At 39.7% G+C, this 27,481-nt stretch overlaps 1 protein-coding gene across 2 annotated transcripts in view; it reads left to right on the plus strand.

Moving 5' to 3' along the window:
* The window catches only part of tbc1d22a (TBC1 domain family, member 22a), a 121,516-nt gene that overhangs the window by 54,083 nt on the left and 39,952 nt on the right, over positions 1 to 27,481 (plus strand). For both annotated transcript variants that reach the window (XM_069670990.1, XM_069670989.1), the window contains exons 10-12: positions 3,657 to 3,763; positions 18,619 to 18,694; positions 26,412 to 26,539. In XM_069670990.1, the coding sequence (XP_069527091.1) occupies positions 3,657 to 3,763; positions 18,619 to 18,694; positions 26,412 to 26,539 (311 nt within the window). The remainder of the gene's footprint in view (positions 1 to 3,656; positions 3,764 to 18,618; positions 18,695 to 26,411; positions 26,540 to 27,481) is intronic.

Consider the following 27,481-nt stretch of genomic DNA (forward strand, 5'->3'; position numbering starts at 1 on the left):
TGTGCATACCTGAGAGTTTATGTGCCTTTGACAGTTGACTGTATAAGACTGAAGAAGAAGACCGAATGATATAAAAGGGCAAAGGATTATTTGGGTGCCACACTTCACACAGATATAAAGCCACTGACACTCCCATTCTCTGATTCTAGGCTCACTGGAGCCTGCACTTTCAGAAATTCAGAAGTTTCTTATTTGTGAAGCATTTCTTCTGAGACACGGATCATGTCACAGACATGTATTGTCAGCTGGTCTTTGGTGTTAACTCAGTGCCCCCATTTCTCATTTTGAAGGTTGGTCACCTGAGACACACAGTCTGTTGGGGTGGCCAAACAAAGCTTTCTTTTGTTATTTATTTTTCCAAAATGCTCCTAGTTTGATGATGGATCAGGTGGTCCATGAAAATAAGTCCTTTTTACACAGAGATTCCACAAGAGTGCTGCAAGAGTTACTGCTGCCACTGTTGGCTTACCGCCGGGACGACTTCTCTGCACCATTCTGCCTCCATGACTTTTACACAGACTGTGAGGTGTAACAGTCCCATCTTCAACTGGCTCTGTTACAGGGGCTAAACTCAGCTACAGTTTGTCAGATCATCATTCTTCACACAGGTTTCATACTTTCAACAGTGAACAGGAAGACCTGTCTGGAATACCTGGCCATGAAAATGACTAATAACCTGAGGTTTGACTGTTTTGAAGTAATTGTTAGTGTAAAAACCGTTATTGGTGTTTGTGACAGTTCCCCCAGCAGCCATAGGGGGCACTGTTGCCTTGTGATCTGGCGACACTGAGTATAGGCACTCCCTGCTATATGGCCTCTCCTTTGCTTAGCCTTTCCTCTTGTGTGTCCTTGTTATTGTAATGAGCTATGCCCAATTCCAGTACAACCACTGGATTTCTGGAAGCTGTCCTTTCTAATCTGCTCCAGAGTCAAGGTCTAGGTTTTGGAACTGAGCTCGTCATCAAAGCTTTAGCCACCATAAAGACTGATTTGAGACTTTGGGATACTCAGTCTCCCGCAACGCCAGAGCAACGGCCCTCTCAACACCTCGTTAATCAGCAACGACACCATGTGAATTGCCAGTCAGTCTGTTTACAATTAATCATTTCAACTACTAATTTAATGGCATCATTGCTGCCCAGAGCCTCTGTGTCCCAGAGAGAGGCCCGCACTCATGTATTGTCATTGTCTTCTGCATCACCATGGAGGAGCCATCAAATTAAATACTGACTTGAAATTGGTCAGACGGTGGCCTCTTTTGTCTCTGCACTGATATGACATCTGCTCCAACACTACAATTAGGTTTACTTGTTAGTAGTTGACATCTGCTGTGGCCTTAATTTGAGCCAAGCAAAATTATTGTGAGTTTTCATCCCATCAGCTGTCTCAAACTCCTATATGCTGGTGGATGTCCTGTCCCTCTCTGGGTATATTATACTTATCTCTGGTAAACTGATTCTTTTTTTAAATCTCATTCTAAAAACAAGATTTTATGAGATTAGATCTGTTATGAGTGGCCTGCAGCAATATATAGCATTTAGCTTTTTTTTGTATGTCTCTGTGTAACTGGTCTAAAACTATATGTTCATCTTATCTTAATGCGTCCCTGGACCGTTTCCATATCTGACATGAAAGATATGATAGCTATGTGAAAAAAATTTGATTTTATGCAGCAAGAGTGGAGTGCACCAGCTGGGCGTGCGCCTGATCGTAACCTTTACGTCCCACTTAGAGCTGAAAGTTACGACACACTTTAAATTACGCCCTCTGCACCAGTTAGAAAGTCAGACTTAAATCCATGGTAAAACGGTAAACGGTAAAAGTAACAGTCACAAAACTTAAAAGAAAAATACAGTGGCAGCGCGTCTTGTTGTTTTACAGGTATACTGTATATAACGGTATTAAAATGAGAGTGGGTGATCAGACAGTAAGTTGATCAATAGGTTTCGTTTTGACAGACAATCGGGAAAAGATAAATGTACATCGGACAACGGCTTGCTTTGATTATTTATGTTTCCTCATTTCACTATTCATGTATTTTTCTTTACTTTTGGTTTGTGTTATCCATATATTCTATCAATCATTTGATGAGAGAAGTTACTTGTTGCTTAGTAACAGTCACCGCTTTTCAAGTGTTTATGTTGACGTGCATCATAAGACTGGGCGTAGCTATGACCGGTGTCAGTTAGGCTTGTGCACTCGGTGTAAATTCCAATCAAGAAGTGGGTCATACCTAAGTTGGACGTAAAAGATAAGACCTATTTTTTTACGTCCAGCTGGTGCATTCGGCCCCTGGACATCAAGTTTGATAGGGTAAAGTGAATGAACTGTAGCCATTCTTACCTAACTTCAAGCAGACAAAACAATGATGAGAGCCCCTGCACAGGAAGATGTTGAATGAATGAACACACACACAAACACATATGCACCTACAGCCTAGTTGTTAATGGCTTTGTAGTCCTGGCCTTCCGCCAGTTCTCTGTCTGTCTGTAAGACCGAGCATGCTCATTTCAACCTTGACAACATTCCATTGGGGTTGCCAAGGATACCAAGCAGAGCTGCCAGGTCCTGTGTTATGTGTGCGTGAGTGTGTATAGGGAATGCACAACTTTGCTCAGATACATACACCAAGATCTCAATTTTCAGTAATGTGACCACACATACTCATAGACACCAAACTTTTTCCCTTTTCCCGGTTTGTTGCTGCTCGCTCTTTTCTGTCTCACTCTCGATCATTGTTAATCAGTCTTGTCCCATCTCCTCTCCACTGGCTGTCAGTGGCTTGTCAGAAGCCCATCAAAGGGCATGCAGTCCGTTACACACTACTGCCGTTAATGACATCAGATGACACCAGTCATTGAAGTCACCAGCTGGAGATGACTGGGAACTCAGTGAGCTCTCTGCTTTTAGATGATTTTCTCTGTGTAGTATGCAGTGTTTTTTTCATCATTGCCTCTGTACGTATTTTATCTTATTGCAATTCACAAACAGTCAATAGAATTTAAAGAAATATGCCCAAAAACACATGAAATCATAGATAAATGGTAAAAATAGATGTAAGGTTACATTAGACAGTATAATGGCAACTCTTGCTGGTGATGGTAGTGGTTAATTCTAAAAGGTTAAAAGAAGGTTCACTGTGTCTAAAATTCAGAAGCACGTTTTGTGCTGTGTACTTGGAGACAGTGGGATATTTTGTAAATGTTCAAAGTAGCCATGGAAAAGGTTGAACCACTGTTTTTAAATTATAAAAATCACTTGGATTCTCTATTAGTCTGCTTTTCATTTTCTTCCCACACGTTTAGCTGCCACACTGCTTCCATTTCTTCTGCCTCCATTCCCTTCTTCATTTCAGCACTGCAATTTGTCACTGTAATTCACATACATCTGTTTCATAAGCCTTTGCTCCCACGCTCCTCTGTAATTTTGTCTTCTTTCTACACCTATGACTTTGACTTTGACTGTTCCCTTGTCTAGGTTATGGGCTTATGACAAAGCCCCCCACTATGTCTGTAGATCTGGATTTTCCTGGATTGTTTTTTTTGCCATATTCTTTCTTTCACTTGTCTCGCTGTCTCTCTCTCTCTGTCCATTCTTTCCCCCACACTGCTTAATTTTCACTCTCTTTTCTCTTTGTTCTCCTTTCCCTTCTCTAGAGGAGGAAGTGGAAAACTTTGATGTGTCCAGTCTGCAGGAAGAGGCTCTGAGGAACATTGAGGCTGACAGCTTCTGGTGCATGAGCAAACTGCTGGATGGTATCCAGGTAAGCATGAGAATTCATTTGTGTTCAAAAGATATAGTTTGTCTTCTTATTCTTTCTTAAAGGACGGCACAGCATATTGTTACAGCATTATCACTCTGATGTGCAAAACTGCTATAGTCAGTCAAGTAAGGCAAATTACCCCAAACAAGTCGTGCAACAAATTTATTTTGCCGCTTGATAACCAAGGAAAACTTCCAAGGTGTTCCAATTTCTATTACTTTTCTACAAGAAACGACCGTCTGATATTAGTTTGCGAGTAAACCCTTCACCAGAGCATAAAGTTTTGCATGTAGAGTTTGTGTATTATATGCACACCGCACAATGTCACCTGGATTCTAGTGGCAGGCATTCAGTGAGTGAGGCAGCTTTTGAGAGCCAGCTTCTCCAATCTTGTGAGACTCTGACACCGACCTTTTTACCTTCAGTAACGTTAGTGTAAGGAGGTTTGCAAGGAAAAAACAGCAACATGTCTGTAAATGCCGAAGCAACTACAGTGATCTAAAATCCAGTCAGAATTCACTTGGACTAGAAATGAAGGAGTGGAAACTAAATGAAAATGAAATATGGGAAGTGAAAAATGATTGAGCAAAGCCCTTTTAGTTAGATTTCATATATAATGAAAAATGAATATCTCAAACAAATGTGAAACAAAACAATAGAACTGCTTGGAATTGCATCAATTTGTATTCTGATTGTCTTGAAAGGGAGACATGCTCACTCTGCAGTGCTTTTCACAAAATGTATTGTTATGCGTTTAATTTTGATTATTAATCACAGGGCCTAATTTAATGTATATGTTTTTGTGATTGCTTGACAGGTCTGATATATGTATAGTATGTATATATACAGTGTATATATAGTAAATAGCATAGTGAATAGTGAACAGCCTTAAATTACTACCCATTTTATACTATTCATTCAGAAAATGAATAGATGCAGTGCCTTTTTTCCCCATGAGAGCAAAACAGAGACTGCAAAGCTTCCAAGCAGAGCAAGTAAGAGAAGAAATGAGCGTGTGTCTTTGTGTATGCTTTTGTATGTGTAGCAATGTTGTTTGTTCCTGTACTTGTGTTTGTTTGTGACCTTGGCTCCAAACTAATTATGTGCAATGCACCAGGGAAGCCCATGTTTCCCCCTTAATGCTTTCTAAACAATCTGATGGAGAGAGAGTGCCTCAGCACCGTAATTAGTTGGTGATCCTTGCTCTGACCTCGTCTCAAACCCACTCACATCTACTATACACTATTACACTTAACTGCAGGCCTCAAGGTGGGGGTCTGGGGTTAGAGAGAAAGTGAGTCTCTCCATGCAATTAAATTTGCTCACCGCCTTTTAGGCACCTCATATATCCAGTTCTTCCTCAACCTTGTTGCCACACTGGTTCCAACTTGTTTTGGACCTGTTTGGGTAAAATATTTATAGGAGTTTAATTGCATCACAATGCAGAAGCACTACAAGGTTGGGAAATTTTGTAAAGTAAAATTGAATTCTGTCTTCCTTCCATCAATCACATTGGTGTGGCTTTTCCCGCAATTACCTGGTGTAATGTGAAAACTTTTTATTCTAATATTTTAGAACAGTAAATTGGCCATTAGGTCTGGTTTTAGTGTTTCAGTGTCAGGCCTCTCTCTCACATAAAAGTGAACAGGCTATTTTGGCTGTCAGTTCACTAAAGCAGCCTCTCTAATGAGTTTTTGCTTTAATTGCCAGCGCTGTAGTGCTTATATCAAAGTAGCAAAGATAAGGGATAAAAGGTAGATGAAGCAGACTTCAGCAATGGCTCGCAGACACATTGGTGTGACCGATAATTTCAGACATATGTAATGTGTTCTCACAGCAAAACATCACAATCGCAGGTTGTTGTTATTTCGTATGATTTCCTATGAGGTCAGGTGAGATCAGGTGTGGAGGTAGGTGATGCAACCTGATTTTTTTTAAACCAACAAGGATTTTAAACCTTATGAATGTCTTGCCAGCTTTAGAGAGATTAGTCCATTCCATGCAATTCTGATTCTGTGTTGGCATAATCAGACCGACTTGTACTTGACTTCTATAGAGGATGTTTTATTTTGTGAGATTTTTCCTGTGAGCCATCAAAAGCACAGACATGATGGGAATTGCTACAACTTTAGATGGCCCCTTTAATGACAAGCTAGTCACACTTTACTTTAGTATAGAGTGAGGGACAGTTTCAGGGCTAAATGAGTGAAGACAGCCTTTCTTACGTACTGGCATGACCTTTAAGGCAACTTTAAATGGGCAAGCATTCGAGTGTGTGTGTGTATGTGTGTGTGTGTGTGTGTGTGTGTGTTTATAGTATAACAGCATAAACAAGATTACAGCAAACAGCCAATTTACATATCAAACAGGCTTCAAACAGTGGCAACATCTAGTTTTGACACAATCTAAAAACATGGCAAACTGCCGGAGCTACTGCACTTGAAAGAGTCATGTTCAAATGTGTCAATGGAGCATTTTATGCCTCTGATACAATCACATTAGGGCTGCAACAACTAATTGATTAAATCGATTAAAATCTCTGATTAAAATAGTTGCCAATGAATTTCATCATCGATTAGTTGGGTCTTTGTTATGCACGGCATGCCCTGTGAAAACGTCACTGGGGGCAGCCAGCCAATGCCGCAGCTTGTGTAGCGCATGTGATGAATTACGGGAAGTTACGCCGTCTCCACGGTCTTCCTTGGGATAAACCATTGACTGATGGACGACACGTCTCCATCTGCTCCCATTGTATGAAAGTGATGCCAAAATAGCCCCCGTTATAGGCGCTGTCATCTTGCGATGGTGACGTCATATGGAGCCAGAGTCTGTGCAGTAGAGATTGGCGGGTGGCGCTGCCGTAGCCACTTCCGCTAACCAAAACGCACACTTAACTTACCGAAAAAAATGCAAGGATCTCGCTTGCTGGCGTGTTTAACAGCAGAACAGCTTCTTTGTGTTGGTCGAGGTTAACTTTCACAGGTATGGAAACTTCAATGACTGTAGTGATTGTTTTTGTTACGTTTCCTATCGCCATTCGTCCTCCACTCTGCTAATCCGGAACTGATTGGCTGCAGGAGACTTATTTGTCAACAGAGCTGTCAATCATAATTTTGACAGCATCAAATAACTAATTAAGAATATACTTGTCAGAAAAATTAATACTTGGACGTAATTCGTCATGATAATAACTAGCCATAATGACTGAAACCATGTTTTAGATAAATGTATTTGGCGTGTATTTTTAATTTTATAGTTTGATCCATGTCCCACCTGTTAACATGGAGGAGGCAGGCTTTATGACCCATACTGCAGGGGCGCCCGAAATGTTTTGGCTTCACTTTTAGGGTGCTGTCATGTTGTCCATTTATATATACAGTCTTTGGCATAAACATGAATTATTTTTCACTGAGGAGTATCCGTTTGTTGTACAGTGCTTATGACGTGTCCGTCTCCGGTATATTAGTGTCCGTTTCCACGGACAAATGCACAATTACGGTTTCTAACATTCATTTAAAAAAACCCGTAATGGACTGAAATAACGTCTATTTTCTCTCCTCTCTGTTTTGTGATGGGCCCATAGCCAGGCTGCTTATAAAGCAGGAGAGGACAGTATAGCGTGGTAGTACAGCTGTTAATAAGCTAACGCCACTGGTAAAGCTATTTTAATGCTAATTCTTGATAAAGCTAATGCCCGGCTTCATTAAACATCTCAAAATGGAGACAAAACTGACAGAAAGTATTTCTGTCCTTCACGTTGTGTTTAAATTAACTTGTAATCGTGTGTTTGTCCATCAGAACGGACACAACTCTATGGCTAATTAGCTGAAATTTGGTCGGAGAGACTCTGGAGTATAACACAACGTTATGGAGTTTTTAAATATTTCATGCCATTAGTCGGCGACAGACTAAAGTGAATCTTATATTTATTCACAACAGAAACTTGAGCAATATCTGCTTAAATATTTATTGGTTAGTTACATTTCCCTATTATACTCAGTGCATGGCTGCATCCCCAATGTCCTTTTTTTTATTGTAGTGGCCTTGTCTGTACTTTATTTTTTTATGTGAAATTATTAAGTAGATCAACAAGATATTATTTGAGTTACATAATTCATATATTAACATTGCATTGTACAAGAAAACAAGATATATTTTTTGTATTGAATATAATGCTACTACTAAAATTGAGCTTTTTTCCTTTTTATCTGATTAATAATCAGTTAATCGTAGAAATAATCGACAGATTAATCAATTATCAAAATAGTTGTTAGTTGCAGCCCTAAATCATATAGTACCATAATAATGCTAACCCCCCTCCCTTAAAGGGCGCATGCCGGTGCTGTTATGTTTATAGTTGTGTTGGCAGTTAGATATGGAGGACTGAAACATAATAATCCATAACCATAATCAAAAAATAAATAAATAAATATCTCAAATAAATAAATAAGTAAATGAAATAATAAAGACAGAAATGTTGAAATAAAAGCCTCAATTATCAAATAAATGTTCATATTCATTTAAAAATAAATATATATTCAGAAATATTAATCACATTTTTTTTATTTATTTGACAAATTCCTTATTTTTGTATTCATTTATTTTCATATTTAATTATTTCCAATGTATTATGTTCTGTTTACATTTACGTTTAATTAAAAACATTTAATTTATTTATTTTTATATTTCTGAATATATGTATTTATTTTTAAATGAATATGAACATTTATTTGATAATTGAGGCTTTATTTCTACATTTCTTTCTTTATTATTTTATTTACGTATTTATTTATTTGAGATATTAATTAATTTATTTCTTTTTGATTATGGCAGTTTCACTCCTCCATAGAGGTATCTAGTAACAGCTAACTGTTGGGATGGTCTCAACCAACAACTACTCACTTCACTTCAGAAAACTGTATTGTTGTGTTATTGTTGAGCTTTTAGATAATTCTATTTCCAGTTTTCATTGCCCCTGTTTTTAAACAAAGTTAACAGACCAGCTGACCACCACATTAACTGGCTCTCCTCTCTCATCCGACCTAAAATGCTCCCACACCAGGCCCAGACCGGCTGTCTGGCAATACTGGCGAATGCCAGATTGGCTTGTCCACCTAGTGGGATGCAAAGCCACCACTAGGGATGTAGAAAAACTGTTCTAGGAAGAATAAATTACCTTCTGACTGTAACCCACTTAATGTTGGAACTGATTAGGCGTTACAAAGTCCCAAAATTGTAAATAGGCTACATACACTGTAAGACAGGTGGAAAGGTACCGACCATCATCGTGTCCATCCAAGCTTTCAATCCATCCATGTAATGTCAGAGGTCAAAATAAATAAACAAATAAAATCAAGACAAAGAGTGCAGAGTTAAATGAAAATAAAAATTAAATGGGTAATAAAGGACTGAAAGAGTGAAAAGGTCAGTGAGAGAAAGGAAAAACAATCAAGGCTAATGCTGCCAAATCTTTAAAGGTAATATGTTTATTGTTTTAAAAAAAAACTTGATGCCAGTGCCACAGAACATCCTGCAAGGGTAGATAAGGAGCATCTGATACTACCTGAGAACAGGTACAGAAGGAGGCTGCAGCTAAGGACCTCCTGGTGATAATAAAACTACATGTCAGTTAACTAAGCTAGCAGAGCTAGAGGGTTGTGAAGTTTGTATTTTGTGAATTGTCCTTAAATCAGTGTACCTGGCTACAAATCCTATGATGTGAGATATAGGTGAATAATTCTGGTTGGAATTATACAGTCCTGGGGAAAATCAGGGTCTGAGTTACACTTTTTTCTCTTCACCTGGATCACTGTTACTTTGTCTAAGTGTCTTGCTGAGCTGTCTGGGCTCGATCCACAGTAAGATTCACACTGCCTGTGGGAGCAGCACAACTTAGGTGCTGCTCAGGTGCTGCAGCAGCGCCGCATGTGGAGAATAGGAGGCTGCCTATTTTTATTGCGAGCCGCCTGCAGTTCTTGGGCAAAAAAGACTGAAAATGTAAGAATTACATCATACCAGCAAGAACGCATCTTTCACTGCAGGTTTAACTTCTGTATCGGTAATATATGTCACAGATATGGAAAAAAAATGATACTGCCTGTGTTCTGTCTGTTTCTGATTTTACTTTACACTTGATATGAATGAAATTTAGTATGAAAGAGATCAAAAATGCTATTTTTATGGCCATAATCAAAGGTCAAATCCATTGTAAAGAGAGCTGACACATAGCCTATGTGAACACTATGACGGTACGAGCTGCAGCAGAAGCCACCAGAGTCGACAGGCAGTGGAAAACAGTTTCGTATAAAATGTTATTTAATGGAGATTACACAAATCTTATACACATATCACATATAATTATAAATGTTAGACAACATGTAATACAACTGCAACACACAAGTCTGTTTGTAAAGTTTATTAAGAAACGGGTTGCTTCCCCTGTACTCTCTCTGCCTGGTATCTCTGTCAAAGAGTCACTGGCAGAGGATGGAACCAAATGTGTTAAAAGTAGGACTGGGTTTTTATTAAGTTAAAAGAAAACATTAAAAGTATGCATTTACTCTGTGGTATAAAAATATAAAGGCTTAAGCTGCTTTGATATTTTTGGGGACAAACTTGAAATGACATCTGAACAAGGAAGGAAATGAAGTTGAACAGGTCAAAATCTAAGAAGTTTAAAAAGGCCATTATTCCACCAGCACACCCATGAGGCCTCTTAGGTTTTAGGGCCAGCAGATGAAAACCTGCCTTTTATGTTAATTCTGCATATATGACTTTTACAGCAGTGGCTCTCAAATGTATTCTCAATTCTGGGACTTAACTTTGAGAAATGTAATTGCGCCATGGGATGTGAACCTATTATATTTCAACAGTTGTCTTGACACACTGGGTTCCAACCTAAGTGTCACTTACCTTTTTGTTGTTTGTATGGAGGATATACAGTACTGTGCAAAAGTTTTAGGCAGGTGTGAAAGTAAGTGCAGAGAGCATCTCTCTGGGACATCAACAACATATACAGGTGAAAAAATGCTGTAAACTAAGAATGCTTTCAAAAATATAAATAATAATTGTTTATTTTTATCAATTTACGAAATGGTAGGTGAGTGAACAACAGAAAAATCTAAATTAAATCAATATTTGGTGTTACTAACCTTTGCTTTCAAACCAGCATCAATCGTTATAGGTACACTTGCACAAAGTCAGGGATTTTGTAGGATTATAGTCTGGTGTATGATCAACCAATTACACCAAACAGGTGCTAATGATCATCAATTTCACATGTCGGTTGAAACACAGTCGTTAACTGAAACAGAAACAGCTGTGAGGAACAGCCAAACCAAGGCTACCAAGGTGAGGTTGTGGAAGACAGTTTCATGTCACAGGTCATACACCATGGCAAGACTGAGCACAGCAACAAGACTCAAGGTAGTTATACTGCATCAGCAAGGTCTCTCCCAGACAATAATTTCAAAACAGACTGGGGCTTCAAGATGTGCTGTTCAAGCACTTTTGAAGAAGCACAAAGAAACGGGCAACGTTGAGGATCGTAGACGCAATTGAAAATATTTGTCTGTAGCAGAAGGCAGTTTGTTCGCCGAAGGGATGGAGGGCGGTACAATAACAAGTGTCTGCAGTCAACAGTGAGCATGGTGGAGGTTCCTTGCAAGTTTGGGGCTGCATTTCTGCAAATGGAGTAGGAGATTTGGTCAGGATTAATGGTGTCATCACTGCTGAGAAATACAGGCAGATACTTATCCATCATGCAATACCATCAGGGAGGCGTGTGATTCGCCCCAAATTTATTCTGCAGCAGGACAATGACCCCAAAGATACAGCCAATGTCATTAAGAACTATCTTCAGCGTAAAGAACAGGAAGTCCTGGAAGTGATGGTATTGCCACCACAAAGCCCTGATCTCAACATCATCGAGTCTGTCTGGGATTACATTAAGGGACACAAGGATTTGAGGAAGCCTACATCCCAAGAAGATCTATGGTTAGTTTTCAAAGATGTTTGGAACAACCTACCAGCCGAGTTCCTTCAAAAACTGTGTGCAAGTGTACCTAGAAGAATTTGTTGTTTTGAAGGCAAAAGGTGGTCACACCCAATATTGATTCTATTTAGATTTCTCTTCTGTTCATTCACTGCATTTTGTTAATTGATGAAAATAAACTATTAACACTTCCATTTTTGAAAGCATTCTTAGTTTGCAGCATTTTTTCACCTGTATATGTTGTTGATGTCCCAGAGAGATGCTCTCTGCACTTAAGTCAGCACAAATTAAATAAACATAATTGATTTATTGTAAAATGAAAACACAGTTAAATTGCCAATAGCTAAGTTTCACACTGCTCCATGTCTGAGCTTCTCCAGTCCCTTTGCTTTTAGCACGAGCCAATCAAAGTATGCCTTGTCATTGTCAAGGCAACCATCTGTTTCCAATGTGCCAGCTAAAGATGGGGTCTACCTCGAGTGAGAACAAGGGCAGAGAACCGACATCTAGCAGACGGTATCCAGACCAAACCAGACGCCATGTCGTATTTTGGTTTCCCCAAGGGCTTCCTACTGTCACCCTGCGCTGTCACTCAATCCACCATCTACACGCACGCACACACACACACACGCACTCTCTCTCTCTCTCTCTCTCTCTCTCTCTCTCTCTCTCTCTCTCTCTCTCTCTCACAGGAGAAGTAATCTGCCAGCTGGTGTGTATGTACATGTGACACTTGACAACATGTTTGTAAGATTTTTGTATCATCTGTCTACCAAGCCTTACTGATGATCACATAAATGAAGCCAGAGTTAGAGAACAACCAAGACCCTAATAGCCCCATATTCCTGTAATTTTCTTTTTTGCAGTCTTTTGTCCTTTTCACCTTTTCTTTGTTCCAGATTACACGGTGTTATGTTAGCTAGGCTAACTTACATGCAGGTTATTGGAGATAGAGGCAGTAACAGCTGCAGGGGGGGAGAGGCAAAGTCAAAGTCTGACAAAGTCTGAGGCTCGAAAGAAATAGGCAACAGATGCATGGAGCCATTTATGGAATAAGAATTGCATTAAAAAGAGTGTGTCATGTTATGAAAACCTTCACAAAAAGAGGTGGTGTTGATCATTTCTGGGGTTATGGAAAGCAAAATGTTTTTTATGTATTTATATACATCAAGCCAACCAACATTTATTTGCTCTTTAGTAAATAAGCCAAATTGATAAAACATATTGCCTTATATTTAAAATTCTGTCAAGCACAGTGTTCTATTCAAATTTCATTGTCCAAGTAGGGGTTGGCGGTATACCGGTTTCAATATTGTCACTGGTGTTTTTAATACCATCATTACCAGGATAAACACACGTTTTAATTTTCAGAGTTACACAATGAATTCTGATTTTATAAAAAACAGTGAGAAAATGACCCTAAATCTCACCTGATTTAGGTCATTAAACATTTTCCTTATGAGTTAGATATTCAAGCACCAGTGTCCAGCTTCTTCAGTACAGCAGTAAAACAGAAAATAAAGCAGGGTACGTGGGTACATGTGATGTATATAAAGTTGACAGCCAATATACTGAACTTCAGGCTTGAGCAAATTTTTTTTTTTAATCTCAAAGTCTTCTGTAAGCTTTAAAATCAACGAGTAGCCTTAACAGATGCGCCATAATCCTAATTTCAAACAATGTCGCGTCCCTCCTCCCAGGCTTTCACCACCCCACCTTCCAATGTGACCTGCAGTACTGGGTTGGCTCCTAAATCGTGATACTGAAAGAAAAAAATACAGCAGTGACTTACCATATTCTAATCCAGCTTTGTAATAGAATTCTTGATGGCTTTAGTTAGAAACACACAGGACCTGCGAGGCAAGGTGTGTACAACAGCAGCCATCTCTCTCTCTCTCTCTCTGTCAGAATTAAATCTGGCCAATCCGTCAGTTGCTCTGAAGAACTGTAATTGTCTACACTTCTGTCTAAGCCTTATCTCAACCTGTCATCTCTCTCATACAATCACTTTCTGCCTTGCTCTCTGTCTCACACACCTAAACACACACACACACACACACACACACACACACACACACACACACACACACACACACACACACACACACACACAGACACACATACCAAATGACAAATCATTGCCCTGTCCTTCAGTGTATTGTCTACCCTTTATCTCGACCTGTCATCTCTCTCACTTTCATCTGTCCTTATGTCTCTTTCTCTCCCATATGTACACATACCATTGCAGAGTTGTTGTGTTGGTTCTGTCCAACTGGCTGATAGACATCCGGAACCACAATAGGAGGCAATCTTAGTCCAGCATGGAGCCATTGTTATCACTAATAGAATGGACTGAGAGGTGAAGAGAAGCTATTGATTCAGCTGAATGAAAGAGAGAAGGGGGGAGAGGGAATGAACAAAGAAGACTAGAAAGAGAGGCTGTTGACACCTGGCTGAGAAAGAGACACGCCTGCTTAATGTTTGTGTGCCCTGCGTCTGTTGGTTCATGTTGGTGCATCGGGGCAGTTATTCTACTTGTTGGGTCAGATGTGGAGAATGGACAGATGGTGGTACAAGAGGAGAATGTATGAATAATGAAAAAGTGAAAGTTGATTTCCTCCTGTTGCCTCAGCTGATCAAAGATCCAACGTATTGGATTTGACAAAGGGAGGAAGTGAGTGGAAGGAGGACAGGCAATGAGAAGGGAAACATAGAAAATGGGACAGAAACAGAGGTATAAAAGATTGTGAGAGAAGTGAAAGGAGGAGAGGAGTCATGACAAAACTACAAGACATATCAACCTAGACGGGACTTAAAAGCATGTTTAAAATATTTTGTCAACTCCAGCCTCGTCAGCACCACCAAACTGATGAAAGTAGGCAAGGAAGTGAAAAACAGAAAGTGGGAGGACCGAGGAATGTACAAGGATTAAAATGAATGAAGTAGAGAGGAACACCATGATTTATCGGTTTGAGGGTGAAATAAAGGATTTTGGAAAAAGGAACTGAGAGAGAAATATGTAAATGAAATGAGGAGGGGGAAGGAACAAAATCAGTGAGTTAAAGGAAGTAAGAAAGCGAGAGGGTGATAGAGGAGGAAAATGAACATCAGTCTCTTTTTCTTTTTATATACAATATGATTGCAATTGCAATAGAGGAGAAAAAGGTGTAAATGGAGGTAACACAGAGGAAATATAGATAATTATCACAAAAGAACAAAGTAATTCTTCAAAATTATAAAAATATCTGTCTTATAAAAGTGCACTTACATGAAACAATATAAAGAAACAAGAATATCAAAAGTACTGCTAAAGTAACATGATAAGGTTCTAGCACATATTCAAGTTAACAGCGCATAATTTACAAATGTATGGAACGTTTACCCTTCTTCCAGTTCCTAGGTGACTTAAAGCATCTTAGTCTTCACTCATGCTACTTTAGATTGAATATAAAGTTATATATTAAACTCAAAGAATAATTATCTAATATTGAATCTAATATCACAAATATAGAAGGAAGGGAAAACCTTCACAATAGTTAATTGAAGTTGTATTACCAAGGCACACCAGGTGATTTCTTTTTCAATGTTGCATCTCAGCCCCGTCCATTATCATTTTGTTATATTCCTATGTGGAGCTATCACCTGTTTCTTGCCTTTATACCATATTACACAGTGAAACACTTGGCTGTGTAGACTCTCTGCATGCACCGCTTCGTCAAAACCTTTTCCAGGCATGTTCACCAAAAAATTGCATTACGTCATTATAACCAATACAGCAATAGATATTATAAATAACTACCACTGAAAAACAGAGTAATACCAGATAGAATCATAACCTTAGCATACTTTACCTATGTAATACTATTCAAAACTTTTGTGTAAACTAATCACTTGTATTAGCCCTCACACTTGGTTGGCATCTAACCACATTAACACTGCAGTGGTCGAAAGAAAATAGACCAGAGAGAGACGCTCATAACAGCAAATAGAGACATTGTACAATTCGAAATGAAACAAACAAATTAAAGTACAACAAGAAGGGTGGTGGGAAATATGTGGAAAAAAAGAACAATGTGGTAGAAGACGAGATGGATAAAGACCCTGGAAGGTAGAAGGGCTTTTTACACTGCCGGTTCAAGGCGGGATTATTACGTTCCGTCTTCTATGTAGAACACACAGAGGCGTAATGGTGGGGCGAAGTCATTTACGCCAGCGTTGCTTGGCGTCCAATGAAGAATGACAAAGGTGGCATGAGGACGGAGCATCGTTACAGCCCTGAAGCGGAACCACAGTGTAAAAAAGGCTAGAGAGAAGTGAGGGGGAAAAAATGCCTGAACATCCAGTAAAAAAGTTAGGAGTTTTAGCAGCAGGCTATGAGCTGGGTTTTGGTTTTAAAAGCTAAATCTAACTTTATATTTATAAATTAGATAACCAATTCAATGCATTTTGAAGTTATAATTCTTTAGCAAATTGGAAGTTTTAGCTACTCTCAGCTTTAACACATCCTGCTGCATGATTCAGCAGTGAAAGTCACAGTCCACAGAAAATCTTACCTAAATGAGCTGCCTTGTTTAACAAGAGAGCTGAGAGAGAGCCTGGAGAGTCTGAGCCTTATTTATTTATCCAGTTCTAATTGATGGACCAAATGTATGTCAATTATCTTAGAATGTTAACAATAATATTATACGTTCTTTACATAAATATTCCATCCATTTGAGAGCACAAAATAGTACATGATGTTTCTTTTGAGATCATTATTAATTGGATTCATATTTCCCACAAGGGGCCCTTCAAATAGGCAAGGAGAGGTATTGAACAGAACAATGAACCACTTAATTGATAGAGGTATAGGTGGGTCCAGTAAGGACCATGAGGAAGCAGTAATGACACCTCTAGAAGCTATGGAAGGATGAAAGAAGTGTGAGATTTTATAGATGTAGAAATAAAAACTTAAGAGTATGTGTGGTTTCTATCAAGCAAGCTCACTGATGGACTGCTGAGCCTGAAGGACAACCTGAGCTGTTTATTGCCAGATGACCCCCTCTTTTTCCTCTCATTTTCTCTCCACATCCCTCTCTCTCTCCATCTTTTTGATTCTTTGCCACATCAGCTGTTCTCCCGCCACACTGAAATTACCCCTCAAGGAAACACAATCCATGCTTTGTGTGGGTGTAATCGCACACAAGAAATGTGTATGTGCCGTAAACTCTTTTATTGTATATTACAAGCGCAGACTGGAACTGACATCATCACGCTGGGTGCTAGGTGCTGGGATCCGACTGCAGGTCTCACTTGTGTTTGTGCATGTGAGAGTGTGTCACTTTGGCCTGACTACTAAAAAGCTACCTTAACGGAGAGCCGACAGAAAATACCCTTTTTTCTCTTATGAAAATCTAATAAAAAAATTTACCTCAACACATTAGCAGCTAGGAAAGCTATAGAACCATAGTTTGAGTCACCTTGACAAGAACAAGCACCATAATATCTTTTGAAATGTAGATTTTTTTTTTTTGCACACAATGCAACAAGTTAATACATAAATGTCCGTGTAGGACAATACGAGTGTGTTGTCCATCTCCCCACATTTGGCCTTTTATGTGGCTTTATAAGCATTACTCCTGCCATCCAATTTTCAAGCTTTGTTAACCTGCTTCCATTATCCAGTCCAGGGACTGTAACCAGGAGACACAAGTAAAATGAAGACATGCCCCATCAGTGCTTAAGAATAGGAATAGGTTTATTTTATTATTTCTCCACTTCACACCAAATATGAGGTCAGGACCCATTCATGGCTCACCTGTTATGTTCTTACAGCCACAATTTACAGTCAGCCCTCTAAATTGTCTTCAAGGCCTCAGCCACACATGTTTTGTCATGCCAATGTTAGTTGGGCTGTCTGTTATCTCTATTTACTCTTTATAAAGGTGGCCAAGGCTTTTTGTTAGGTGTAAAATGGGCCAAGGCAAACACTTAAAATCTGTCATGACTACTGCACTTTTTCTGAAAATGAATCCTTTAAGTGAACATTTAAAATTTCAAACCCCTTTGAGTGCATGTTTGGATACGTTGACCCTCAGGCCACATGGTTACAAAATGAAGATGTGAAACAAGTTGTTTTTTTCTTCACAAGGTATCAATTTCACAGCTTGTACGACAAATGACAAATAGAAATAGGACAAAATATTTTCTTTACCATAGAAGCCCTTGTTTTTACTGCTTTACCATGCACTTTTTGGCTGACCGCCAGGGTCAACCCTACACACAAGTGACTGTGCACTTTTTGGCTGACCGCCAGGGTCAACCCTACACACAAGTGACTGTGACTGACTGAGTGACTGACTAACTGAGTCAGTGAGTGACGGTACTTTCAGAGCCATAGAGACAGAGAGAGTCACGACACAATGGTGGATCATGGAGCATATTCGACCTCCACTGACGCGACTCTCTGTCTATAAAGCTCTGGATACTTTGTTTGGGGAGTAGGCGGGGCTGCTCCTCCACTGCTCGTCCACTGTCCTCACCTACATCCGCAGCGCGCACCTGCTTTCCAACATGTTGTCATAGGCCTCATAAGGACAGTCCTTGTAACACATTGCCCACAAAAGCGCACACTGACCTGATGCGGTTAGCTATATACTAGGTTTTGACCTAGTCTTGTCATTTTCCTACAAGTCTCACCTTCTTACTCGCTGCTGTGGCTTTTATCTATGTATCCATATTATTCAAAGCTTATTTCATTCCTGCATTTACTGAATAACTGCAGTAAAAGTATAAAATTAGAAATTACAGACTCACTATTTACAGTTCTTATCATCATTCAAGATGGAGCCTTGTTCAGTATTCATCTGATTTTTCTCCTCAGGACAACTACACATTTGCACAGCCAGGCATTCAGAGGAAAGTAAAGGCCCTAGAGGAGCTGGTCAGCAGGATTGATGGTGAGTCATCTGCCTCGCCTCCATCCGTCCATCCCTCCTCCCCATTTTTTAAGTGCTTTCTGCTCACAGTCTGCCAATTGGACTTAATTTTCATTAACTTATTGTCTTTCCTTTTGTTTTTTTTCTCTTCTTTCATAATGGGTCCACATTTTTGTCCTTTACTGAGTGTCATGTTGCAGATTTACTACTTTAAAAATACACATGCCTGTTGCTTAAGAAAAAAAACACAACATACTACTTATAAATCAGTTCTTTCATTTATTCCTTAATGGCTACTACTAATTGAGTAAATGATGACAAATACATTTTATATGATTAGGATAAGTAATTAAATAAATATAATAAACTAACAGAATTTTATTACAGAAAAGTCAAAAATACAAATGCTTTAAACAGTTATCAATTGAAACTTACCTTTATCACTTAAAACTTTTGTAGCATTCATAGCTGCCCACAATGCATTGTGCAAATAAGCCTTTGTACAGTGGTCATGTTCTTAGCTAACCTTGGTGCTGTCTGACTATCCTGTCACTCGCTCTGTCAGCCAGAGGCAGGACGACGCACTTGCTGCATTTCAATGGCTGGAGAGAGAGTGCATACGTGTGTGTGGGAGTGTTTGTATGCAGGACTGTCAGCTTGCATGGGATTCTATAGAGTGTTGGTGCATAATGATGCCTGTGTATAGATACAGAAAATTATGTACATCCACCAAAGACATTAAAGCAAACCACAGTTCCTCCAGCTCTCCCAAGCTCCACTACACCCCGGCAAAGACATAAAAAATTACTTGGCATTTTTACTGTATCTTATTCCATAAGTACCCTGTCATAGTTGGGGCAGAGGCATTTTATACCTCGCTTAGCCTGACATTACAACCTCTAATGAGATCACAAATAGCTTTTATCTTGTGTTACAGGATTGTTTTTCGCCCTCGATAGAGCATCTGTTTTGTGAACAATGGCCTCTCATCATCTCTTCCAAAATTACCTATCAGGGCTTATCAGATGCAGGGTTATCCAGAGTGTTGTGCAGTTTGATAAAGAGTTGGGTTCACACTTTGCACAACAGGCAGATGCTGAGGTTACCAATACAACAATTTCACTGTTGATAGAAACCCTAAGTTGTAGAACCAAGTTTTATGAGAATTTGTGTTGTTTTTATATTGTTTTCTCTCCGTGCTTATGTTTCCTTTGAGCTCATCTATTAATTACATACCAGCTCTATAGAACTTATTTTGCAGCTCACTAATTTTCAGATTTGTTTGACAAAACTCACTAAAAATAATCAAATCTATTATTCTCCATTAAATTTAGCTATTAGCCTTCTCAAAAGGCAAAATACAGTAAGCTGTTTCTTTGGGAGTCTATTCTATTTCTTTCCTCGGCGTTCGGTTTCATCTTTGTACCAGTTGGGTATCAGATACAGTCTAGCTCTTTCTGTATATCTGTCAGTTAGAAGGAAAACACACATATACAAAAAAGTAATAATAAAAAAAAAAGCTCTGGATCTTTCTCACAGTGTTCTTTCTCTCCTCCTCCAACTCCTCCCCATTACCTCACTAACCTTAACCTATATGATCAGAAAATTGACAAAAATTTGCGAGGGGGCGGCTTGGGCCTGGATAGTTGTCCCCAAATTGGAAAGTTGGTGATTTGATCCCTGGATCCTGCAGTCCAAAAGAACAAGTGTCATTTGGCCAGACACTAAACCTTATATCATCCCTGATGGCATAGCCATATTAGTGTGCATGTGTGCGAATGTGATTAAATTGGATTATATATTGATTCGAAGCCTGGTACTTTGCATAGCAGCGTCTTCAACTAGTGTATAAATGTGTTTGAAGGTAGGTGTGACCGTACTGTAAAGCACACTGATGAATCTGTAGATTAGAAAAGTGCCAAATAAATGCAGTCCATTTACTTCCTCTGTCGAAGACATCAGTTATGTTCAACATAAAAAGAAACCACCTCTTGTGAAAGACACCAAGTACAGAATTTCCTAGATTGTATAACCGTAACGCCACCAAACTGCAATGACAAAGATATCTTATCCTTAGTTGAACTCAACTGAGTTACCAACTATGATAAAGCAGAAACCTTTTTTTTTATTAATGAAAAGATTAAACATTTTCTGCATATGTTCTATGGAAATTCCATCTGTAATTGTTTCCTTTGAATTCAGTCCTACAGTTTAAGCTTTAATTGGAGTTGAAGTCAGGAGGCCATTAAAACTGTAAGGCTTTAAGGTAAAAAGGATACAAATTGAATGTGTTTGTTTCTTACTTTGATTTGTTTCAGTTGAAACAGTGGCTAACATTATTGGAAGGCTTTTACTTTGAAATTTATTTGTTTCTGCTTCTGTTTCAGCTTGCCACTCCCTCAGACTCCCCCACTGTGTAATTATCCTACTTGTAATAAATTGTGCTAACTCCCATTAGCTTGCTTGACGCTTGCACGTGTACCTCCTAAAAAAGAGAAACCATCCGTAGGCATGCATAACGTTGCGTAACGCATGCGTAACGTTTCTCTGATCTCTTTATCACCTCCTTATCTTTTTCGGTGTATTTGTTGCATGCAAATCCATTATCACAAGTTTATTAACATGCACATTCCCCAGAGGAGGATATATTCTTACCATATGGCAGTGTTCAGGACATTTCTCGGCATTAACCTTTGGACAGTGCTGTGCAGCCCCCAGCCAACAGCTCGCAGGTCGGGATTTAAAATAATATTAATAATTTATTTAGAGGGAGCTGAAAGAAATATGGGTATGTTTGACTGAGGGTGGCTGAGATACTCACACACACAGGAGAGGGGCCACAGGATGTAGCTTGCACTTTGGCTGCATTCAAGCTAAATCCGGCACCTTCCAGCAGGGTTGTGGGAAGGTGTTGGCATATTTATTTATGCTGTGGAACATAGCGACCATGGAACAATCAGAAAAAAAACTGCTTCGTTTTCAATACTTCCACTCCCGTTCCTGTTAACTCTATGGGCCCTATCGTACACCCAGCGCAAGTGGCATTGCTATTTCCACCCAACGCAGTCGTCATATTCACGCCCACGTTGTGGAAATATTACGTGATCTTAGCACCCATGGGCGCCTTGGTCTTAAAATGAGGTGTAGTCAGGCAAACAGGTGGCACGTTGCTATCTTTCTATGCAGAAAGCAGCTGCGCCATAGACCAACAAAAACCTAAAGTCTATGACGGAATATTTTCCTGGTATTTAAAGGGCTCACTATGGGCATACATTGGAGAGTTCACAACACGCGCGTCTCTACTTGTTACACACAGGGACTCACAGCAGAGCTACTACTTATACAGACAAATTAGCGTATTTGCAGATAGAGTGAAACAACGTTGTGTATGGGACAGGTCATTTTCTGTTTCCCTCGTCTCCTTAAATGATGATTCTGCTTTCGGTTTGGTGCCGATCTGGCGATGCCAGAAGACTAGCATTCTCAACATTGCCTCCACACACGCCAGCTTCACCTCAGGGGGATTCCATGATGCACGCTCATTCTGATGTGCGATTTATCTTATATATAAACACACAGAAACAGACACACACTCACACACAGGCAACTCAGAGGTACATTTATTATAATCCTCAAACATATCTACAGTCGTGCCCACAGACATTAATACACTGTCCAGTGTCCATTACGTACGCACTGGAGAATACAGCCAGTGATACAGCAGCAACAATAAGTAAATAAATATGTATAGCCTACCTTTCTTTGTTGGTAAGCACACAGAACTTTAACATATGATCCTCTCCGATCCTGACAGCGTGTTACGCTGCTGTGCCTCGTGCGTAAATGTACACAGCGTCTCTCTTAGTTTTCATTTCTGCTCTGCGGTGGGATTGCTTCAGTGGTTTTAACATCAATCCATGCATCGACATATATCGTACAGTGTGTGTGTTCCGCCGTGTAAATAGCAACACGCCTGCCTAAAGGTGCACCTGCTCCTTCAAGGGATAGTTTGGTTTGTTTGAAGTGGGGTTGTATGAGGCACTTATAAATAGTAAGTGTACCACGTACAATAGATAACTGTCAGTATAGCCCCTGTTAAGAGAAGACGGCCGGAGTTCCTACACGGAAGCTAAGTGAAGCACCATTGCAGACGGGGTCAGGAGTACCACGTACTGTATCCACAAAAGATACCCACACAGTGTGCGCTGTAATTTATTTTTTTGTCACCACTTCACATTGACGTCAGACTGCCCTTTCCCTCAGCAATATGTCTTACTCTGTACAACGGCCCTGTATACCTATGCATGCATTATGTCAGCGGTTTGTAGAACAGACAACAAACTATAGAAAATACAATATTTTTGAAACGACGAAGTGCCGTTCACGATGGGGACTAGAGGACATTGTGAGGTGTATTATGCCGTATGTCAGCTGTTTGTGTCAGAAAGTGCCGCAGCTAACACAGACTGAAATCAAACTTTTCACTTTTCTGAAGATATCAGCGTTGGTGCTTGCTTGTTATTTTCCAAAGTGTCCTTATTACCTTATAGACTACACCGAGTTCTGTTGAGTGATAATGGTTTTAGACAGCGGTGGCTAGCTGCGCTAAATATTAACATCAACACTCGCGACACTGAGGCAGCTCCACATCTTTACCGATCATTTTTCTCATGAGGATTATGCAAAACCAACGCCCAATGATCTGCCTCAGTGAAAGTGAAATAGTGGAAAAAAAATAACAAACAACTGCCAGTAGGAGAGTAGAAGAGGGGAAAAGTATAACTGTAATTACATTTTGTGTCAAGGAGAGCATGAAGTCAGGAAAAATTGGCTCTTGTCAGCAGAAATCTGGGAGCCCCTCACTAGTCACTGTTTGACCTCTGACATCCTGCTGTCCACCCGCACTTCACCAGCCACTGGCTACAGTCCCACTGTGATAAACGGACAAGTTCGCACCCTGGCCTCTGTCCTAAACTTTAACCAGCTTATAGGAAGGAAAACAATACTCATCAATCAATCAGTGTCTATGAGAAATGTCATCCTCAACCACCAACAACCCTTATAACTATGCTACCCAGCATTCTAAGCTTTGTGCCAGCTGGACAGGTGCTTATGGTTAAAAAGCCAAAGGTTTAGGTGTTTTAATTCAATATTTTTCCCCTATTGTTTGTGTTTGTTTTGTTATTTTAAATGTATTCTTCTTCTCTTCCCCTCCTTTCTCTTCTTCTTTCTTCTCCTGCTGCGATAACTCCTCATGACAAATGACTCTCCCTTCCACCACTCCCCCATCCTGCACCTCTTCCTCTCTGTGTTTGGTAAAGTTGCTAATATTAGCCAGAGCAAGTTCATTAGTGTAATTTAACATTGTCTAAAGTTGTTCCACTCTTCCCCTCTCTGTTTGGCAGCTAGCTAAGATCTGTCACCATGATGCATTTGCAGTTAATGAGCTTGCCTTGTTTATGCTTTTACAGCAGCATGTGATAATTAAACTGTAGAGAGGAGTGTGAAATAATCGCTTCGTGTTTACTTCGCGCCCCTGCTCATGTTGCGGAGTGTGTGCGTAATTGTTTAACATGCATGTGTGAGCAATAGAAGACAGGTATCATTCAAGTGTTCTGTGTGTTTCAGAATATTAATGTATGTGTTCTGGTTTCAATGTTGACAGATTTATTAAAGGTGTGTGTGTGTGTGTGCGTGTGTGTGCGCGTGCATGCGTGCTTTCTTGTCAGCCTTGATTAAGAGCACATAGTGTTAGAGAAGAAAATGCTATAGTTCCTCCCTAACTGGCTTTTTTCATTGATTACCTGACAGCTATTTAATTACAGCTCTATTATGAAGTGTGTGTGCGTGTGCGTGTGCGTGTGCGTGTGCGTGTGCGTGTGCGTGTGCCTGTGCGTGGGCCTGTGCGTGTGCGTGTGCGTGTGCGTGTGCATGTGCGTGTGTGTGTGAGAAAGAGAAAGAGAAAGAGAGAGAGCAAATAAGTGTCTCTTTCTCTCTTTCTCAATAAGTGTCATTGGTTCGATGACTATGAAGTAGGTAGTCACTGAATACCTAGTTATATGTTTAATCTTTTGTTATGTTAAGAGGCATAAAACAAACATTTATCAAGAACAGAGAAGGAACAAAGGCAGGCACACTCAGGGGGGAATTCACTAAAGGATTGGTGGCTTTTGCACCTGCAAAACCTGTGCAAAGGGACACAGAAAGACTCCGCCTCATTCTCCAAGCGCATGTAGAGGGTTGCACCCCAAAGTGCGCTGCAGAGCAAACAGCATCTCTGTGCTCCAGAGCTGTTTGTACGTATTTAAATGAGTCATTATGCAGACATTCCGTGCAAGTTTGACCTCTTTCTGTGCAAATGAGCCTTCTGGCAAAAGGCACCTAATTCACAAACACCAGTTCTAACAGCACTCCGCAGCTAGAGTCAAAATATCACCACCTGCAGAGAGTAGGTGGTAACTGCGGTATTATAAGGGCTGTCACGCTCTGAGTTTTCAGTGATCATGAAAACAATTCCACCTTTTATGAGAAGAAAAAATGTATTTGTCTGTAAAAAAAAAAATCTGTCAATAATATATTGTCATTATTATTAAGATCGGGAGACCAGTCAGTCCGAAGCTGTGCGAGGCTCAACAGATCTGCGAAACTTTGTGGGCATGTTTGCGCTTGAAAATCATTAGTGCAATTTGCTTTGTGGGAGGACGTCTCCCCTCCAGAGTTGCCTTAATAGCACTTTAGTGTGGTGGAGGACCGTGGTGGTCCAGAGGCCTATCAGTTTCCAACCCATGAAATGCAGATTTTTATAAATTTGGTAAGAATTGTCACTATTAACACCAGCATTCATGGGAGGTCCAATGTGTGTGTCAACTAACTGATGGCTTTAATATTGTGTTTAAGGAAAAATATCACAACACGTATTTACTTTGTGAAGGGTTAAAGTCAGTGTTGTGAATGTGAAAATATCTTCCTCTTGATGAAAAAAGATTTTGTTGAATCCTTGTAGGGGTTTGAAGAGATTTTGCACAGCCTGACCTTATATGACAGAAACAGTTTTTATCAGCTCCTCCTGCAGCATTATGTCAAAGAAATAATCAACACCCTCAATACATTACATAAACAAGCCATCTGTCCTAACCTCTGGATGCTGTTGACCTACAAATTACGACTTATTTTCTGAACTGCGCTGACATGCAAATTGCTTTGGAGCTTTATTTGACTCTGTTCTCATCTCAGTTTTATTGTAAAGCTTTTCTCTGACAATTCTGATCACTTTGTAATTACATCTCTATTATAATGAAAAGTGCGGGATGATGCGTGCGTGCGACACTGGAAGCAGTAGTTATTAAAAGAGGGGAGTTTGAATAAATCTGAATGGCCGAACACCACATTTTAAAAGTGGTTTACAAGCTAACTACCAAGTCTCAGTCAGCTTTATAATGAAAATATAACATAAAAGAATGTTTAAGAGTTTTATTGTGACTGAACACAAGTTTTTGTAGTTTCCTCTTACCAGAATTGTAATAAAAAAAATTGAGCAATTAACATGTCCTCTGCCAATTCCTGGTACACAAAATACCAGCAGTTCAACTGTTAGGCCAATAAGACGTGCATCTCTACAATTCTCTTTTGCCAGTCTTGCTTGATTTTCCTTCAGTAAAAGATGTAAATTGACGTAGTGGGAACTTAATTTCATTGTTATCATGTCTTTTTTAAAAATTGGGATTATTATTTTTGACAGAGATTGTGCATCGCCACATGCAGCAGTACGAGGTAGAGTACCTGCAGTTTGCCTTCCGCTGGATGAACAACCTCCTGATGAGGGAGCTGCCACTACGCTGCACGATCAGACTGTGGGACACCTACCAGGTACAAACACACACACACACACATAAACACACACACACACACACACACACACACACACACACACACACACACACACAGCAAAGCTACTGTTATTGTGCTTTTTGTTATCTGTCAATTTTTATCTATCTGGCTCTGTGGGAGATCTCAGAAAGGGGGATTTTCTCTAATCATACACATCACACATCTATGATTGCCTCAGAAGTGGTGCTTTTGTCATTCCCACTATAATATCCCAGCCAACCCAGCATCAGAATGCAACATGATACAGATATTTATAAAGGTATTAAATCATAGCATCTTTCTCCATTAGTTTATAATATACATGCTATTCAGGTCCATCACATAGCCATGCTACTGAAAAAAGTACGCTGTCAGTGTAAAAGGGTAAGTTAATTTCTTCATTGTTAGCACAGCACAGGGTTAGAGAGTGCTGTCTTGATGTGAAGCAGCAAGCTTAAGTATGCAAGACAGGAAGGTTTGTAATTTTGAAAGAAAGATAAACTCTGGAAAAGATTTGCGGGAGAGGGATTGTTAATGAAGGATTTGATAATTCAGTAATTAAAGTAAAGATGTCAGTAGTCCATCATGCAAGAAAGTATTTGCTCATTTACCTACAGTTTGATTTTAATTTTGTGGCTGCTCCGTTCTTTTGTGTATGACCTGAAAGTAAAGCCTATTTCTGTGTTGACTTAGATGTGAGTGAGAGAGCAGGATCTTAATCCCATTCAAACTCAACTGAGAGCTGTTCATCCTGCTGCCCTTTGGCATTTACACACAGCTTAATAGGTGGCTCTACAGTTATGCCACATTGTTAACCTCAGTTGGCATTGTCATTAACGTCTAATGTCTGCAATTGCTATAGTGGGGTGTGTGTATGTGCTGGAATGTGTGTTGAGAGTCGAGGACTTAAGCGGAGTATCTGTAATAGATTTTACAGTTGAT

The sequence above is a fragment of the Semicossyphus pulcher genome, unplaced genomic scaffold, assembly GCF_022749685.1.
Source record: "Semicossyphus pulcher isolate SPU_LCO1_2020_fin unplaced genomic scaffold, fSemPul1.0.p SCAF_20, whole genome shotgun sequence".
NCBI lineage: Eukaryota > Metazoa > Chordata > Actinopteri > Labriformes > Labridae > Semicossyphus > Semicossyphus pulcher.